We start from the raw sequence: 20,347 nt of genomic DNA, 5'->3' as shown, positions 1-20,347 counted from the left end.
GGGTTTGTCAGTTCATTTTGCTGAAAGCTTTCATTGCTTTCGAGCCAGCAGTTGTTGCTGGAGTACATGAAACTGCACCAGACCTACAATTCCAGAAAGCCAAGGCCATTTAACTACAGCCAAGCCTAGGAAGGGGGCACTAGCTGACTATTTTTATCCTAACTTTGTCTTGTCAAATACGCTCTTGTCTTGGGAATTAATACCTTTATTTCAGCAAGTCTGTCCAGAGCCCAGACTACACTTCAAGACCAAAGAATTGGATTAGCTGAACATGAGCACCAGTGGGAACCTTGCCCCTGTGAAACTTGGATTACTGTTAACAGAGGGTTATTCAAAGCTCACTGTGTCCCTGGCTCTGCCTATCAGTTTAACATGGAAAACCAACTCAAGCAGTATAGGTGCAAATATAAAATCCTTAAGCTGAGACAGAAAAGAACAGAAACATTATTTTCCTTGAAAAAAAATGGTTTATTTTATATTGTGAATATGAAGGACAGCCTTACCAAAAAACCTTAGTGACTGAAGACATTCTCACATTTGCAAAAGCATATAAGAAACTATTTACACAAAGGCAGTGAAAGGGATAAAAAATTATTGCAGTCAATTAATGCTGATAGAACTTTTTATTATAAAAAGAGAAAGAAAAGAAACAGTGCAAAAATACTGTCAAAAGTAATCAGTTCTATACACAAGATAAAACTGACAAGCATAAGCTTATGTACTGATATGAATAATACATTAGAATATAAAATAGCATGCATAGATTTTTTTTAAAGGCTTTCAATAGCATAGAATAGGTCTGCCATTCAGCCCTAACAGGAGGGAGTGGGGGGCAGGAAGGGCATATAACTGATGTCTCATTTCTCTACAAAATGTGTACATACAATGAGGTGGTGAGATTCAGATCACTGTTTTGTGCTAAACTGTCGTGTACAGAATTACAGAACAAATGAAACAGGAAGCATCAAAATACTGAAGTAAAACAAGACAGTAAAATCCAGCGACATAAAACTTAAAAAATGTTATCTCATTTAACACATTCCACACAATTACATATGGGAATATTACAGTCATCTGCATGTGTAAACTTTTTTCCTTTGTAAAATAACCAAAGAAAGGTACTTTACTAGTGAGGAAAATATGTTTTCCATATGGAGCAATCTCAACAGGATAAACATCCTATTACCAGTGTTTCTGGCACTAAAGATTTGCTTTCTTTTAAAGACCAAGCAGAAGCAAGAAAATACTTTTATTTAACATACACAAAAAGGAAGTTCTTATACATTACATCTGTAAGTTGTGGAACTCACCAGCACAGGACAGTGTGAAGGCCAGAGGAATAAATGGCTTCTAAAGAAAAGGTAATGTGATTCCTGGAAGATGGATCCATCAGTAGTTACTACACACAGTGAGCAGGATACAGCTTTGGCCTCAGGAAGCCCCTAAAGGATTGGCTGCCAGGTGCACCAGAGGGGCTGAGCACCCTTTTCTAGACACATCCCTATTCCTTCAACTGCCAGCCACTGTTTATGTCAGGGGGTACTCTCCAACTTGACATGGAAATCGTTTGTGGGAAGCATTCCTCTTTTCTGCCTGCCTGCTTAATCAAGGAACACTACCCCTCAAATACTTGGAACTGACTGTCCAACCACAGAGTCCTTATCTGGGTGAATCAGTGGCAATCCTTCCCTTGCTGTCAAATAGTGCTGGAATTCTCCATTGGAGAATTTATCACTGATTTCCAGTTTACTCTCCAAAGGCAAAGTCCTGTTGTTAGAGCACGTGGGAAACTCTCAGTGAGGGTACACATAAAGCACAGGCAACAAAACTTCGAAGAAATGCCAGCCAAAAAACCGCTGAGAGAAACCAATGGATCTGTAATCCAAAATACTCCAAAAACACTGAAAAATGTATTTAGTTCAAATATTTATATAAACACTGCTATTTTCGACCTGTGCAGGGTTTTGTTTCACAGTCTAACAATAGTTTATTTATGTTTAATACCTCCATCTTGTTTGCCCCACAGCCATCTGTTCCCTTCCTCAAATCCCAATCCCTGCAAGCAGCTGCATGTATAATGTCCTTCTCTCTAAAGACTGAGATGGCATCTATAGCTCCCATAGCACCAGATTCTTCAAAACCTCTCTTGAAGGCTAAGAGCAAGCTGGGGACAATTGCCTTTGGGGTTCTGGACTTGCAGCCTTTCTCTTACTGGCATCAAAACCTATCCCAAATTGCATATAACTTGAAGAACACATGAGCAGATTTATATTCATTTTTGTAGAAGAGTGGTCAAAGGCTGTTTTCATGCGGGAATTTGCTTCTGCAATGTGATAAATGTGATTGCAGGAGATAAAGGAGATCCTTTATCTCCTACAATGGGTGCCACCCTAGCATTTTCTTTTTCACCAAGACAAGCAGCAAAATTTAACTCAGACCTCCCTCAGTGATGCATGAGAGCTGCTACACCAGAGATCAGCCTGATGATTCCACTTTCTGAGCACACAGATCACACACTGTTTGCGAGGCTGACAACAGCTAATTCAGTCATCATCTCCTCCCAGGAGACCAGTGGGAAGTCAGCTGTTGGAAATGTGGCATCATCAGGAGCTGCTGAATTTTCCCTACAGATTTCTGTGCTATATCCAAGATTGCCCATCAGCATTTCTTTTAGAGTTGCTTGTGGACTACGCAGACATAGCAGAAATTGGATCAAAAAAATAATGTCTTGGCTTACAATGACCATCCCTATTGAAGCACTTGGAAAAGAATGAGTAAGTCTGTGTTTTGCCATTTGCATTTCTGGTTGTTTACAAGAAAGTAATTTAAAAAACCCAACTTTTGAAATCATGCAAATATTTAATAATATTTGTAGCTGAGGCAGCTGATTTAAATAAGTAGAACAGAAACACACTTCAATATACTTCAAGGATTGTGTTGGCAATAGGTTGGGTGAGTTTTGAAAGATGTGTCTCCTGCCAGCTGAAATTAGTTTAGGGAATTTCTGATAAGGCTGAGCATTTAGGATCCCTGTATACCTATAAGGAAAATGTTTCTGGGAATGAACTTCATCTTTCCTCAGGCAGTTGAGGACAAGAGGTGCCAAAATTAGCCTTTGTAGGACCTGAAACAAGTAGGACCTGAGCAGCTGATGTCCACCATCCTTCAGTGGGACCGATGGAGGACAGAAACAGGATCCCCACAGCACTGAGCAGCGTCACAACTTAGCCACCATCCCTCCCATCCCTGCTTGAACAATCGGACGCATGAAATGCTCAGACCGTAATTTTAACCAGAAATCTGATGCCCGCACCTCAACACTATAGTTGGTAAGAGTTTAAATTAAAAAGGCAAAGGGTGTTAAATACAGGTGAAGAGTGCACTAAAAGGAAAAGAGACTGAATGGATCCCCAAGCCAGATTTACTCATCCTCTGCAAGTTCTCTCTTGGAAAGCATCAGGGGGTGTAGGCTTAACATGCCAAGACTGCAAGGAGGGTGCCCTGGGAGAAGACTGTTTGTGTCAAAGTTCCATTCATTGATGAACCATTGTGAGATTTTCAAGCCAAGACTACTCCAAATGGATGAAACTGGTCTCAAACTACTGTTACGCTTTGATGTTAAAAAACCATGCAGCACAACAAACAGCAATTCTAAACAGTCCTCCAAACTGTTCAGCTGTTTAAAAGTCTGCAGGACAGAAACTAAACAGCACTGTTGCTTTAAGTCCCATTCGTTCGTTCGTTCCTGCTATGACTAAGAAAATTGGATGCAAAATGCATTTTCCTGTCACTCCCTAAAGGTTAGGAAATACTGCCCAAGCAATTTTGGCCTGATAAAACTACAGCAGGTTCAAAGTGAGAAGGTTCAGTTTTTCCCTTACAACAGTATCACGTTTCAACCATAAAACATCAGCATGCTGAGGGCTGCTTGCAGGCTGGGGTGGAAAGGAACCTCTGAAGACATGCACCAGCCCAATTCACTTATGATATTAACAGATCTAGTCAAGATAAAATCTAGCAGGGAAAAATACATTGAAGTCAGATGAAAGGTAAAGTTTAAAATTACCATTCTTTGACAATGAAAGGGAAAAAGTGACTCACATTGGCCTCTATCTACTGTACCAGCCACATTAGGAGTTAATTGGAAATGACTGTTTACTACATGGCCACTTATTTGGCTCATTAATAGGCACTGACTTAATTTGGAAAGGATTTTTAGTGCCTTTTTCTAATTAATGTTTTTCTAAGACACCTATGATGCATCTTTGCATAAAAAACATTTGCTTAATTTTCTTCCCCTCAAACACAGCTCTTCACATTGTCTTATTCAAAAACTTCCCTGTGCTCACTGTAGCAGCAGAAATACACATTTCAGCCAAGAGCAGCTGAATAATATGACACAGGAACAGATTCTTTTCCCTCCTGATTTTCTACTTCTCACATCCAAATGGAGCAATGGGACTTGACAGCTGTGAGTTCAAACTTAATTCATCATTAGGAAATTATTCAAAAAGTTATAACGAGATAACTAATTTAATACACTTTGCTTCAAGGTTTATTCCTTGGCTTTTTTCCCAGATATAAAGCATCTCTCTGCAATTATCATGCAGATACTGCTGAAAAGACTTTAAATGGTTGCTGCTAATTTAACAAGAGATATGTTGGCACTGGCAGAAGAAATTAGAGGAAAACTGAAGTTGACTGAAAACACCACTGATCCCTAAAAAGAACAAGGTCAAGGTATTACAGCAAAATAACTCCTCTCCATTTGTTGGTGGCTCCAAGTCTTCACCAGAATCTTTGTCATTAGACCTCGTCAGGCCTGTATTGCAGAGTACCAAATCAACACAGTACAGTTTTAAACACATTTAAGAAACATTCTGGCACAGAACTTAGCTTAAGCTCCCCACTTACTTTAGTCTCTTTAGTGCTGAAATTAAGAGTGCTTGTAGGCTCAGGCCTTTGTACATTGACCAGGGTTTGGAGGTGGGCATGCTACAGAAAAGCAACAGTAGGATTAAAATATTAAAAATATCTGGGGAAGGGATACCAAGAAAGGTGATGTTACCATGGCAAAGTAACTTCATTGCATCGCATGCCCTGAGAGGCTGTGAAATCTTCACCCTTGAGAATCCTGAAACTGGATGTGACCCTGGACAAGCCTATCCAAGTTTAAAGTTAGCAGTGGGGTGAGCAGGGCTGGGACCAGAGACCTCCAAGGCTCCTCTCTAGCCTGACTCCTTCTCTAGCCATCCAACCATAGTCCACACGTGAAGACTAAGGTAACTGGAGATGTCTGATTTAAATGAGATTCCTTCTCTACAGGAAGTGAGCCTCAAGGCAATAATACTCTCAGTATTATTGTAAGGATGCTTGATTTGGGTTTTTTTTCCAACATTTGGTTGAAAATCCTCTGCTGTTCAACTCTCAGTCCACAGCAGATTCTGGAAAGACTCATTCACTGACTTCAGCCTGATGTGGGTCACTGCACTTCATCCTACATTGCCTCTTATGAATGCATTCAAGGGCTGCACACAGCAGCAAAGCCTCCTTTAAAAGATCCGATATTGACTTTTTCAAGGACTAATCTAAAACCATAATTCTTGTGGAATTTGAACAGTTTAGCACCCAAAACTCTCTGTCCTCACACTGTCCTGTGCTTGAGCCCTCTGTTAACGTGTCCAGCTGCACATGCAGAAGCTCAGGTCTCCGTGCTGTGCACCCTCAGCTTCCACTCACAAAGAGCTGTAGCTGACATCAAGCAGGTCTTGCTTTTACCAGGGAAGCCACATACTGGGTCCAGAATGTTCTTACGTGAGAGAAAGCCCCCTGCCAAATAACTGTAGATTTCAGAAGCTGTGTAGCAAAATAAATGCCAGCAAACTACATTTACAAAGGATTGCTTTCCTTATGGACATTACAATGCAGACCAGTCATGTCAAATGTGGTTCACTTTGAAGGTCACTATAAGTTTTACAAGTTATTAAAGTAATTCAACAGTTATTCCAAGAAAAATAAATTATATCTTGTATAAAATAATCCATGGGAGACTGGTAAAGAACCATCATTCCTTACTTTCAAGACAACTTTAAAAAGTGCAATATATGCACACAGTGTTGTCAAGGCAGTTCCCCTTGTTCATCACTAAGGTTCAGTCAGATCCACAAAGCTGGGTCTGGGATGCTTGAAAAGATTAAATAAGTCTCGAGTTTTGCAGGAATTGTATAAGCACTTGGTAGACAAATTTGTACTGGGCTATGGTCTGGATCATAAACACTCTCTGCTCCCGCAGGTGTCTCAGCATCACAGGAACATCCATCTTCTGTAAAGCAAAGGGGAAAAAAGCATAAGGATGTGGGTTCATTAAATCAAACAATCACTGTCTCATATATCAGTTATCTGACACAGGAAACTATACTATAGTTATAGAAAGCAAAGGTTCCTTGGACAAAATTAAATGTGCAGGCAAAGATAGAGATCCTTTCTGTATAAGAGAAGGGAACCCATGGCCACCAAAAGATCCAGGAACTCCAACATCCGACCTCCCACAGCCAAGTGTATGTTAGCAAATAACACTCCAGGAGAAATAAGTCTGTGAAGAGAAACAAGGACCCAGTATCCACAACACATGTTTTGAAGACTTCAGGCCAGCATCAGTTTGTTGCCACCTACTGAACATCCACTGGGACACACCAGGGGTTCTCCAAGAGGGCATCTTCCAGCTTAGTTTCATCCAAAAGAAACTCACTTGTGTGCCCTGAAAATGCTCTGCAGCAGGAACTAAAGTACAGTAAGTAGGCATGGATAAGGAGATCCACTGGGAAAGCACATCCCTAACCCCACTGGGGCACAGGCAGCCTATAATGGTCTGAACTCAAAACCAAGTGAGTTCTGTGAAACAGAGGCCCATGAGGTGAAGTGTTAGAAATCACTGCACATTTCATTAGAATGCTATCATCAGATTTCTGGCATTTAGGGAGTAAAAAAACCTATGATGCTGTTGTGTTTTATCTGTTACAACAGGTACATGAGGAGCTATTGAGAAGTTGTTGAGCCATGAAGCTCAGCCTGCCAGGCTCAAATTCAAACAGCGTGTAATGTGAGCCAAGCTGAGGGACACAAACCTTCTATGGCAGCAGTTAACGTAAGCACTAAGATACACTCTGGTTTTGAGGGAGTTCTTAAGCAGTGCAAGATATAAAACTAAAGAACAGCAACTCTATCAGGCAACACAAAATTACACTTTGTAATGCCCACTTGCCATTGCAGAAGTGCTAAAAGGAGCTTAGCAAGTCTTTTGACTGAGATTGCTGCTAACCCTTGGAGGCCCAACTGATTGTGGAATCTGCTTCCAGGCACATCTGAAGTTTCCTGGAAAGTTTAAAATAAAAGTCACGCTGCATATCCATTTCTGTCCATATATATAAAACTCAGAATCTCCACTCCATGTAAACAAGTATTAACTCATAGGCTATCACTTTCTGAAAACAAGGCCAAATATTCTGCCACATACCCCAACAAGCTGTTATAAAAGGACATCTCTACAGAGTCAACAAGTGTAAATATTTGGGATGAGTAATGTCATATTATTTTCAAACAGGTGCAAAGAAAAATGGAAGCTCTTCCCAGTTAACTTGGCTAACTTGGAGAAAGCCTCCCTGTGGACTCAGATGCTTACGAAAGCCACATGGTCCTTGCTGAGCAGAGTTGTGTGGAACCTGATCTCACCTGAACAACTACAACAAAAATGTAGGCCAGCTCTGACCTGCACAGCATGTTTCTCTCTCAGCAGTTTGGTGCATGACAGCTCATTGGTTTTTAGTGGGCACACAGTGATCCATGCACCTCCTCAAAATGGAGATGGCTTTGCCTTATCTCAGAAATGGAAGAAAACCCCATCCTGCCTATTCAGCCTCACTATTTGACTCCAGAGAAGCAGAATCTGTAAATTCACCTTCATTACAATGTATGTGTTAAAAAAAAAAATATATATATATATATATACACCTAATGGTTTGCTAAGCTGGCACTTGGAAGGAGGACAAACAAAAATAGCACTCATTTCTGCCTCCCAAAGTAAAGACCTCCCAAGTGAAAACATGCTGTAGATGCAATCATGAGTTAATGTCCCAGTGCCAAGTCTGGACTAAAAGTTGATAGAGCAGCTTCTCAATTACTTTCTCATACTATGTGTCTGCAGCAGTAAGGATGTAATGATGTGACATTTACTTGCCATGCAGCAGTTACTGAAACTCTATCCCTGCAATGAGATACAGCTTTAGACTCAACCAGCCATTGCCCAGAAGCCACAGTGACTGAAGCTGTATAGAATTTGATTAAACATGGCTTTTTACCTAAACCTGAAACCTCAGGCTCAAGGGTTCTGGTTTTTGTTCCAGCACTGATGCAGGCTTTCCAAAATGGTCTGTATAAAGATTTTCAAACTCCCTCCTGATTTTCCTTCACTGCTAAAATGTTAATACATTTACTTGCTAGGACACTTCTGAGAAAACCAATTCCTAAGACTAAAACATTTTAAGTGATAAGTAATTTTATTTCAGGAAAAAATCTCAATCAATTCTACTACAAAATAAACAAATGAAAAGGAACCCTTCTGTGCAGAATGGAGCTATCTGTCACAAACTGAAAACTTGACACATACTGTCAAGTTTTTCAGTCTTGTTTTTTAAATTAGGTTTTAACAAACCAAAAATATTAACTTGGTACATTCTAGAGCAATGAAGCCCTTAATGAAAATTGTATTTAATGTTAATGACGATTTTCATAATTAATCAAGACAAAAGAATGCTTTAATTCAGGGACATCAGAGAAATCCCTTATTATTGAGCACTAGCATCAGGTCCTAGTGAAGTCAATGAAAACTCTAATGAATAATCTCAAGGCTTACCCCCATGCATTCAACATGTACCTTTATCTTCACTTCCTACTCAGTTACTGTTTGGCAAATGGGTGACTTCTGTAAACCAAAGCTTGACTTCTATAAACTGAGCTGTCCAGGCCCTATTGCTCAACCCTTAGCGTTTGCTCCTCAGCACATGCAGAGGGTGCTGTGAAGCAGACACAGCTACACTGACGCTCATGAGCAATTCAGGGATGGCTCTCACAACTCTCCAGCTTTCCTCTGGTGTGCAGAAATTTCATGGCTGCTATGTGAACAGAAGCAGTCACTTCCATGTGCCAGTGCATAAGGAAAGCCAAGCAGGCTCAAGAGTCAGAGCCATTGCCCCACACCAGAGCAGCTACTGAGCAGCAGTCAGCACAGGGAAGCTTCTGGATTCTCAAGGCAGATCCCTGTGGGCCCTTTCTTGGCCAGACCACCTCCTCCTTTCCCTTTCTCCCCCAGCTGCCCCCCCCCCAAAAAGAAAAAACAAAAGAAAAAAGTATCAGCTGTGACACAGATCTACAGGACAGCTTCACCTTCGGTGAGGCCCTAGCACAGCTGGAGGAGGTTTGTCTCAGCTGATCTGAGCCAAGGATCTCTAGGAACTCTCCCAGTGGCTGATTATTGGGAGGGGCAGATTATATATATATACATACACCCATACATATATACACATATGTATATATACCTACATCCATTTGTCACTCTTGCTGCATTCTTATCTCTACAGGAAGCTTTGGTCTTTGAGCATTTTCTTTGGCAAGAGAAATCCCTGGTTTCCATAGCTCTCATGAAAACTGTGTGGCATGTTGCTAGTCAAGATGTGATGCTCTTCCTAGACAGTTTCCCAGTGACTGATGAAAATTAAATTGCTACCCATGGTTACTCTATTGGCGCTCTTATTCTTAACTCCAGACTGTGTTACTTGTAATGGTGGCTGCAAATGCTAAAGCCCTATTCCCCAAAGGAATACATACATACACCTTGTTTTTAACACAGTTAAGTTTCATTCCAGGTGAGATTACAGTCCATACAAGAGAGAGGAAGCAACTCAAGGAGAGAATTTAGAGAGCAGAAAACTTCAGTTAAAAGAGCCAGGACATTATTCTCTAGCCTCTCTCAGGCACTCCTTGTAAACACACTGCCTCTAGACTTTTAATTAAATGCAGGTATGAATTAAACTAAAATTCTTAAAAGAGAGAAGAAAGCCCTAGCTTTGAATGTATTAAAATAATTCTAATAAAAAAAGACGCATGATACCAACTATACAGAAAACTACAGCAGGTAACCTGCCATGGGCAATCTCTGCATGTCACATTTCAGGTCCTTGTCTTGCTCACAAAGGTAGCAGAAAGAAAGCACTTCAGTGCCTTTTAACTTCAACCTCAGAAACAAAGACAGTCAGCCAAGCAACAAGCTCAGGGTTTGGAAAAGAAGCTGACTTACTTCATTATGCTCCAAGCAGCCAATCATGAGCTCTGTCAGGATCACCACCCCAGTCCTGCCCACCCCTGCGCTGCAGTGGACCACGATGGGAGGGTTGCAGGTGTTGCTGCTGTCCAGCACGCTGTTGGTGTGGCGACGCACCGACTGGATCTCCTCCAAGTAAGCTGCAAGAGAAAATGCAGGCAAGGTTGCAAACATCTACATGTCTAAATGTAAAAATTAGGAGGGGAGGGGGGCAAGAGAATGTGGAAAAGTTATTCTCTGTAAAAGTGGCAATAATTTACATTTTTTACAACATAATAATTATCTTGGCCAGGGTGCACTGAACAGCACTGCATCCAGCAAATACCAGCTGGGTGTCAATTATTACTTGGGAGTCTGCTCCTTTAAATTAAATAGTTCTTTTAAAAAATTAAATTCTGTTTTCCCCCTTGCAAATCTCCAGGTCCCCTAAGCAGATGATTGTAGACATTACTTACAGCAATTCCTGCTATTAACAGGCTGGGATCAAAACAACAGCTAAGTCCCATTGAAACTACTGCCTGTCAAAGCCAGTATCAGATGGGAAGCGAGCATCCATCTGCCCTGTTTCCTCTCTTCCTTCTCCCTCCTAGACTGTGACAGAATCTCACCCCCACTCTCTGCTCAGGGTTTGTTACTCAATAGCTATGAGCCCTTCTGGGAGATCACTGCTTTGTTTTCCCTGAAGCCATTTGTAGAAAGCTGAGGACTCAAGAACAGCTGCCTTGTGTGGCTGTCCTAGTGTAATTCAACACATCCTACTGTCAGACCAGGCTGAGAACCTCACGTGCTGGAAGCTCACTTGGCTTCCCAGCAGTCCGAGTGGGAAGTAAAACCTGAGCTGAACTCTCCTGCTCTGACCCTTGGTGTCAGGGCACTGCAGCCCCAGCTGTCCTTTCCCTGCAGGCAGGATGGAGCTGGAGGCCTACCAGCATCAGAAAAGCTACGTTTTGATGCACACAGTGAAATGGGACTCCAAGTGGTGGCAAACAATGCCAGAGAACAGGGGACAATCAGGTTCCAATTACTGCCATGCTCAAACACAGCTATAGGGGTTGGTAGGAGAAACAAAGTATGAAACAAACGAGGAATTGGGCAATAGCTTTTCCTTGAAGACAGATTCCTTGGCACTCCTTTGCTGAAGCTGAAATGTCATTTTTTATCTTTTGCTTTGGTGGCAGAACTGGGGAAAGGAGGATGGCCTGTTTACACTGAGCTTGAACCTTGCAAAGGGTAATGGATCACTAAAGGACTGTAGCTGTGTCAAGACTGAAGTAGAACTAATGGACCTTCCTGAGAGAGGACTCAGCTGCCACAGAGCTACCCTGCAGCTGCAAAGCTTTCAGGAACTAAGAGGGCAGGCATCTCCAACACATCAGTACACCATGTGCAGACTCCTTCAGTGGTAATGTAAAGATTTCTGTATCGTTCTCTCCTGTAGTGCCAGAGATGTGTCATTAGTTAAATAATGGTTGAATTCCTATTACTTAATCTGGGAGTGCTTATTATTTGGTAAGGATCAGGAAGTGTTATTAACACATTACAGATGAATATAATTGTTGTATTTTGAGAAATGCACAAACCAGGACCTTATGTAATTGGGGAGGCCCTTAAGCATTGTCTGGGTACATGTGAGTGGCAGTGAGTTCATGTGCATGTGTGATAGAGCCCTCTGCTCTTTGACAAAAAGAAAAACTGGAGGAGATGCACCATATTTCAATAGCAATTGATCCTCTGACCCACTTTTGTGTGCAGCCTATTATCTCCTATACTCATTAGATAGTTGGGAAATGGCAGTAACTTACACTGACAGATCCACCAGCAGAAGTATCCTATTATTTAAAATTTCCTGAGTTTTTGGCACTGCTGCTTCCTTGGATTTTTCCTCCTCCTTATCACCTTAGCTCCTACCTCTTGAATTCCACATTTTTTCCTCCAAATTGAAGCAAAGTATAAACCTAGTTGAGGCCTGTGAATGCCACAGCAATAACCATTTGATATCAATCCCAGTTGTAACTAGGTACAACGAACTGAATCCAGTGTGAGCAGTATTTTTCTAGATGTATTTTATAATTTAAATTAAAGAAATCTTACATAAAAAGCCTTGGACTTCTTCTGGACACCCATGGTCTGGCCAGTCAGTATACTGCAAATGCCACACTGTCCTCTCTTGTCCAGAGAGAAGATGCTTCACCTTCAGACCAGTAGTTGCAAAGCAGCCAGAGTCTGTGCGGAACTTGGTTGTCACCTTGAACTTCCCGTAAGTGGCTGAGCTGTGCTTGGAGCCCAGTTTAGGCCAATAACGATGGCTCTTGCTTCTTCCTCCCTCCTTAATAACAAAACAAGACAAAAAGCCATTAGTTCCTTGCAATTATAATTCTGTACAAACTAAGGGCATAGAACTCTGCAGATGAGCCAACTATTCTTATTTCGAAGCACTGGAAGAGCAAGGAGCATCCCACAAAGTAGAGAAAATATCCCTTAAACCTCTCAGCCATGTAATATTTCTAAGTGTAAAACTACTTGAAGAACTAACTCTTGTCCCATGACAAAAGACAGCTACTGCCTACACCACCTGTGTAAATATTCTCCTCCTGGGGAAGCCTCTCCTTTAAATAGAAGGAGAATCTCTTCAACAGCTTCTAAGTATCTGTTCTTGATCAGCCTTAGGAGCTGGACAGTGACTTGATGGGCTCTGCTACTCCCTGTGTTTGCTGAAAGCAGCCAGGCATGAAGCCGAATGCGGTGTTAGCTAACAACATGTGCCAGTTTTTACAACATAGCACATAGTTCTTGGATTACAATAGGAATAACTGTTTTACTTGGCATAAGAATAAAAAGTTGTGGGGTGTTTATGTTTGGGGTTTTTGTTTTTTTCTTTTTTTTTTACATGGACACTTCTATGGAAACAACAGCTTGTGGTCTCTTTTCAGCTGATAAGAGTGATGGTATGCAGAACTGGCCTTGGACAGTGTGGAAATCTCTGTCATTTTAACCAGGAGCAAGTTGAGCGCTCTCACATTCCAATGGAAACATCTTTGTTTGGCTTGGCCCAAGTAGAGGGAAGGAGGGCTCCAGCTTGTTTCACTTTAGCACTTGCCAAACCGAGTGTCAGAAAGTTAAGAAGTATAGTATGAGAGCAGTACAGGCATATGTTCAAACAGAGTCACAGGAAAAGGGGATGTTGATAGAAAAAACAGGTTACTGGAGTGGGAAGTGATGATAACAGGAGATTTGCTCACATCAGAAAGAACTGTGTTCTGTGATTTCACATACCTCTTCAGCTGTGACCATGGCTATAACATTCACCCCCTGTTCCCACACCATCTGCCAGAAGTCATGGCATGTGTGTGGCAGAGGCCCTTGGGTAGCAATGTAGTGCCACTCCTCTCCACCTACAGTTACCTGGGAGAGAGAGGAAAAGAAACAACCAGTCAGTGCCCAAATTCTCAGCAGGGTCTGTGCCAGAACTGCCTTTAAAACAAATGAGACTACAGTGAAACCTTTACTTCTTTGTTCTTCTACTTTTGGTCAAAATTATGAAGAAAAATCATCCTTTTGATAAGAGCAAATCTGACAAAACATAAACTGCAGTGCTTCCATGCCCTGTCTTGATGCCCAGAAACATAAATATTTGGCCTAAATGTCATCTATCTTTCTTGCCATTGCATCTGGATTGTGCAGACAAAAAAAAAATCTCCAAAAACCAAAAAACAAACCAACAACCCACCAACCAAAAAAATCTGGGGATTTTTTTGAGGCCCTGTGTCTGATATGGCTGAAGTACAAATAAGCAGCTGACTGACACCACAGACTTAGAGTGGAAGAAAAGCTGAGAAGCAAAGGAAGTGCCTACATGCATTAAAAAGGCACCACCCTGCTGCAAATTAAGACACTGTAGTAAAGAATGCCTGAACATAAATGACACTGTCCCTGACAAGCTAAATGCCTCTGCTGGTTAGGACCTCCCTTACTTATTTTTCATTCAGACAAAAAGTGATTTTTGTCTGAAAAAGCCTGTTCCTACACTGGTCTCTGTTGAAGATGCAGCCAAGCCATGCCTAGAGGATGCAGCCATCCCACATTCTGCACATAACAGAGCTCGACAGGCCTGTGCCAGAGAGGAGATCAAGACAGGCTTCATTTCAAGTTACTCTTCCTAACTCATCTTGGGTTTTTCAGTTCAGAACCTGAAAACTACCATAAAGTAAATGCAGCACATTAAATGGCTTTCAAATGCCATGAGAGGTTTGAAATTATCCAAAGCTGCGGTCATGTAAATCTATTTCCCAATACACAACTGGTTTACCAACCACATCATACAGAAATTTGTGTATTTGCATGACATGTAATGAAATTCTTTTTAAAGCATTATCACACAGATTTACACACTGTGAATTCTGTAGTGCCCTGAACAGAGCCAGCATTACCTTGCAGTTAGCCAGCATAAAACACAGCTTCATTTAACTGACAGAGGCAGTTAAAAAGAATCACTTGTGTACAAAAAATTGTAATTTTATGACACATAATTTGCCATACATCAAAAAAGACTTAATTTTTTTTTCTTAACATTTTAGGTAAAAAGACCAAGTGCTTTTAGAACTACTACACATCATTTCAAAAATATGCTTACCAGCAGAACCAGATAAACTAATTACTTTGGAAAGTTGAAGTATTTCTCCTTCTCAGGCTAAAGCCTTCTAATTCTGTTTATTAGCCCAGAGCCACTTCTCCCAAAGTTATAAATCCCAGAGAGGAAGATTTACAACAAAAATGCTGACACATCCATAAATATCAACGTACTGGCAGACAACGCTAAAAGGAACAATCAATAACTCTGACAAGTTCAACCATATACTGTGTTTGAGGTACAAATCTTTGAATACATTTCCAGAAATAGGATCAGTTTATTTGTTAGTCAAACAACTGTTTATTAAGCTGAGATGCTTGGGGTTTTACACCTGTACATAACATAGTTTTTGTATAAGTTTCTCACTTCACTGAAAACTCTTGGACCCTGTACATCAGCTCCTTTTACATACTTCATACTATGCAGCTTTTTTTTTTTTTAATGATGGCTAAAAACTGCAAAACCAGTGCAGATAGACTCCTCCAGTTCTTGCACTAGATGGGGATTATTACAAACTGCACAGCCGTAACCGGCGTCCTCTACTGGGACAGATGGTCTGCAGCCATGAATGCTAGTGCAGCACTACTGAGCTTTTTGAGTCAATACTGACCTGACCCAAACAGTCAGATGAAGTGCTCTTAAAAACCTTTTCACTTAATCCATAAATTTAATTACAATTTTTCTCTCTCATACAGACGATGATCTTTGTATCTTAACAGCAACGATCCATGGTGAGTAAACAGAGAATTATTGTAAAACTGTGGGGCTTGCAGACCAAGCAGTGGGAGCTGGAATCCTCCAGGCATGGATCTTATCAGGATGATAGAGGAGTTTTCTTTGTCTACTGACTTCTGGTCCAAATATCCAGCCTCCTGGCACATGACATGAAAGGCCCATAAATAGTCTGAAGGGAATGGGATGCCTGGAATGTTTACTGCATTCTAATGCCCTAAGTGCAGGAATTAAAAATTAAATATTGGGCTGAAAACACAGACACACACTGTGCTACTGAGGTAAATTTCACAGATGCAATTTCACCTTCTAAGCAAAAGCACATCTGCTTGGCTTCTGAAAGCACTGCTGCGAGTGCAGGAGGAAAACCCTGCCAAGGCCTCAAAACAGGCATCAAAACACTGCTGTCTGTTCCTGGGTGCTCTATGGACATGAGATGTGTTTGTGTCCAACAGCAACACACAAGATAAAATGTGGGCTCAAAACTAGCCAGGGAAAATGGCATCATTTAAGAATTTTTTTATCTCCTCCACCTACAAAGCAGGTGAAAAATTTTGGGCTCAGAAATTCATCATCACAGCAATGTCTGATTATGCAAAAACTCAGTATCTGCTTCCTACCAGGCTATGCAGAGAAGTGATAAACTGCCAGGATCCTGGTTCAGAAATTGTTTTGAATCACCAGGATTTAAGACTGTAAATCACAGCCAAGGCCAGCAAGTCTCTTTAAACTTTTAAAAGGCTTTTACTCAAGGAAATATTAATTTAACAGGATGTTTTATTCATTATTTTTGAATTATTTCTTTTTAATTTGGATTTTGACAATGAGAAAATGCAGACAACCCGCTCTTAAAACAGAATCTGTCATCTGACACAGAGGATTTCTGTTACATCTCTCAGGGTACAGTAAAAGCCAACAGAGCACTTTGTAAATACTGCTGGTACCTTAAAGAAAAACAAGCATCTGCAGTCACTGGAGCATAGTTCACTGTTAAAACTGACCATGCTTGTAAATACAGTCAGATCATATCTTTAACTAATTCTATATTGAATTAACATGAAATCCAAAGTTTCTTGTTAAAAACATAATTTAAAGCATGGAAGTTCAGTGCAGTTTCCAGTCAGAGATGCAGGGATCTTATTAGTAAGGCCACTGCATACTTTAAAAATTTTCTTTATCACGCTGCAGGTATTGGGGCTGATCTCAGGCATTTTCATGAGGTTTAGGAAACATGGCATCTCTTTCTACATTAACCAATAGAATCATTTCACAACCAGCTGGCAAAGGTGGGCACAAAAAAGCCAGGATGCCTCTCTAAAATGACTTCCCACTCTCCAGCAGTTAAATCAACTTCTGCATGTTAGTTGATAGGGGACATTAGAGATGCCCATGGTGACACAAAGGTACAATGATGCATCCTGACTAAGTTACCTTCTCTGAAGCTCCAGAGGTAAGGAAAACTCTGCTGTGCAGCCAGAAATGCCAACAAAGCTTTAGCATACCTTCATTTGCCAAGCAAAACTCAAGGAAGCTTTTACCTTTATGTGTGAAGCATTGATGTAGCCTGTGTTATTTTCTTTGGTTGGCACCAGCTCCACTCGGTTCTCCTCGTAAGGAATGACCTCCCTGATGCGATTGCGCTCCGTGTTCTCAGGCAGGGCAGCAGTGGTGAAGATCCCATCTGCCTTTTTCTTTGGAATCTGCTCGTATTCTGTAAACACCATCCCCTCTTCCAGCTTCCTCCTCAAGATTTTGCACTAGGATTTAACAGAAAGGAACACCAACTCATTAATTCTTCTGGGAAGAACATTTACAACTAGACCCATCCACCCATTCTTTGAATTCCAATAGACATCCATAGCTTTCTCTCACTCACTCCTTCTGCTGTTATCTGACAGAAACATGACACACTTATTTCTACCAAATGAAACCACAGGCAAATTTTACAGTTTTACACTCCACCTCCACGTTTTTGAAGACTGATAGCATAAAAAGCAAACCTGTGCTAAATAATCTTGTTTCAGTCTGAATACATGATTTCAACATCATAGATATTTTAATTTTTTTTTCAGGAAGATCATACTGCGAGAAGTGTGATATAGCCCACATTTTCAAAATACTTCCACACTGACAAGGATGCAATGTCTGTGGATGAACACAACCCTGCATACAGACAGGTGGAGATGAAGTGTTGCTGCCTGGGTACCAGACAAAAAAGAAAAAAAGGCTGCAAATTTCTATCCAGAAAACCAGAAAGATCCTTTGAGAATTTGCTTCTCAAACCTAACAGCAGCAACTGTTTTTAATTTCTGAAATTCAACATACACGCACATACCCGTGTGTGCAAACATCAGGAGGCAAACAGCCTTTTTAAAAAAAATTTAATCCCTTTAGAGACTTTAACCACACTCCTTAGGTGTATCAGTACGTGCAAGACAGTATCTATGGTGATCACTGTAGAACTTTGCCTGATTAAGTGAAAAATGTGCAAAGTCTTAAGATTTACAGTTTGATCTTGTATGACATTGTACAGTCAGGTGAAACAGAGAACAGCCTCCATTTTCACTGACACTTAAGTAAATGTTCAAGACATTTAATGCTTTGCCTGCATTCAAAGACATACCACTGTTAGCCACAGATCTTTTGCATTAATGACTCTGTAAACTTTTAAGAGAAAATTTTCTTCACATTTTAAATCAAATTTTAGTATTTTAGATACTTCATGCTGCTGGGAACAAAGGGAACAAGCGACATTTCATGAGGCTCCATCTTACCCTCTCATCCATTGGCACCTTGGCGACTTCATCCTGGCTGTCCTCCGGCACTGGAACCCTAGCAACTGAGAGTCCGTTCAGTGCTGCCAACATCAAGGGCCTCTTCTGGGCCTCCAGGCCTGCCATCTTCTGCTTTTCTAGATTCTTTTGGCAAGAAAAGGCACGTTTTCATCTCTGTGTGATTATTTATAATGCCAGTAAAATGCTGGAATGTTTTTTTAATCTCCAAAATCTGCAACTCTCTGGCCAAGGAATGCAGATGATCACCATTAGCATCGTAAATTCAAATACAACCTCTATTCTTCCTGTTATTCCTCAAAGGCCTGCTCCTACATGAGCACAGAATTTTAATTTCAAAGAAGCAATCCCAGCATGTAATACAGTTTACATGCCATCAAAAGACACACAAATACAATCTCAGGCATTTTCCTGCAGACATTATTCTGAATGCAGGACACACAAAGCATCACCCTGTTACGTTAAAGTAGCACTACCAAAGCCAAGATACCTGGGGCATCTTTTAAAAAGCAATAATTTCAATCCATAACAACTAACAGCAAAACACAGGCCATTGTTTCTGTTCTGTGATGGTAATACTTAAAATGAGAAGTCTTCTGATGCACTCAGCTTTTATGGTGATTCAAACCCATGATATATTTTGGACTGAATACTGAGCTTGCATGTCCCAGAAACCAAATGCAACAGCAGCCAGGGAGGGATATTATTTATCATATTCATGAATCATATTATGGTATGACATAGAGAACCAGAGCATGAATTTTAAATTCATCCTGCTGCCCCCTCTGTATGCCACTGGGAACTGAAGCATCAAAAAAGACAGAGCATGTCCAGAAGTACCCAAATTAGGAATATTTTATTCCATTTCCTTAACAGCTCTTTCTGCTGGATTTGGAAGGAGGGATAAGCAGAAGGGGTGCCTGTTTCTCAGCACACATATGGAAGCTGTGGTCACCAGATGGGGCAAGATTAGGTACTAGAAACACACTACTGAACCTGAATGCTCTTAGACATATGTAAATGGCTTGATTTTTCAAAAGCTTGTGAGCTTTTTCCTCACCACTGGGTTCCTCCAGAGCACTAAGCAAAAAAACAAACATCCAAACCCACTATGGCTTCTATTTATACTTTCAGAAAGCAGGAAAATGCAAGTATTTTTCCTTTGTTTGGGAATTTTGTTATTTTTACCACTTCAAAGGTGAAAGAGAAGAAAGTCTGTGCTTAACAGATCAAGGTCACCAAATTACCATTAAAGTAACACCAGATTCCTGTGACAAAAGGAAGGTCCACACATGTCAAGACTCCTGATCTAGGCTGAAACCACCTTAAAATGCTAAACAATGCTAATACTACCCCTTCATTTTCGAAACAACAACAAAAAAGGACCTTTTGATCAAAGTGATCCAAATGGCTATTGCAGAGGAAGAATACTCAAACATCTAAGCTCTTTTCTCACCTTCATTTCCATCCTAAAGTCCTGTGGGCTCTTGCTTTTCACAAGAAAGCATACATTAATATATACATGCTTGTTGTTACACCAATGTCTATTCATAAATGGAAAATTGTACTTTATAGTCAAGTCTCTATTTTACATTTAAAGTTTAGGAGCTGGCAAGGACTAAATTCAGTCTCCATGTTGCAACTTAGTAGCTCAGGTCATATCGCTAACAATTACATCAGCATAAGGATGCCCAATGGACAAGAACAACAGACAGGTTTAGAAAATTTCTTTGAATATACAATAGTATTTGAATCTAGCTCGTTATTGATCTAGCACACTACAAGCCCTTTTCTGCTTTGAATCATTTAGATGCTTTATTAATT

At 40.7% G+C, this 20,347-nt stretch overlaps 1 protein-coding gene across 1 annotated transcript in view; it reads right to left on the bottom strand.

The window, feature by feature from the left end:
- Positions 1-3,573: 3,573 nt before the first annotated feature.
- PTPN14 (protein tyrosine phosphatase non-receptor type 14) overlaps positions 3,574-20,347 on the bottom strand; it is a 106,666-nt gene continuing 89,892 nt past the window's right edge. The window contains exons 14-19 of the mRNA XM_085054830.1: positions 18,506-18,649; positions 17,270-17,488; positions 13,646-13,774; positions 12,464-12,698; positions 10,349-10,512; positions 3,574-6,322 (exon numbers count right to left, since the gene is read on the bottom strand). Of these exons, the coding sequence (XP_084910956.1) occupies positions 6,194-6,322; positions 10,349-10,512; positions 12,464-12,698; positions 13,646-13,774; positions 17,270-17,488; positions 18,506-18,649 (1,020 nt within the window). The 3' untranslated portion in view covers positions 3,574-6,193. The remainder of the gene's footprint in view (positions 6,323-10,348; positions 10,513-12,463; positions 12,699-13,645; positions 13,775-17,269; positions 17,489-18,505; positions 18,650-20,347) is intronic.

Source organism: Lichenostomus cassidix, chromosome 3 (assembly GCF_008360975.1).
Source record: "Lichenostomus cassidix isolate B80296 chromosome 3, HeHo_3.0, whole genome shotgun sequence".
In the NCBI taxonomy this organism is placed as follows: Eukaryota; Metazoa; Chordata; class Aves; order Passeriformes; family Meliphagidae; genus Lichenostomus; species Lichenostomus cassidix.
The sequence above is the reverse complement of the archived record's forward strand: the minus strand, read 5'-3'. Positions and strand labels throughout refer to the sequence as shown.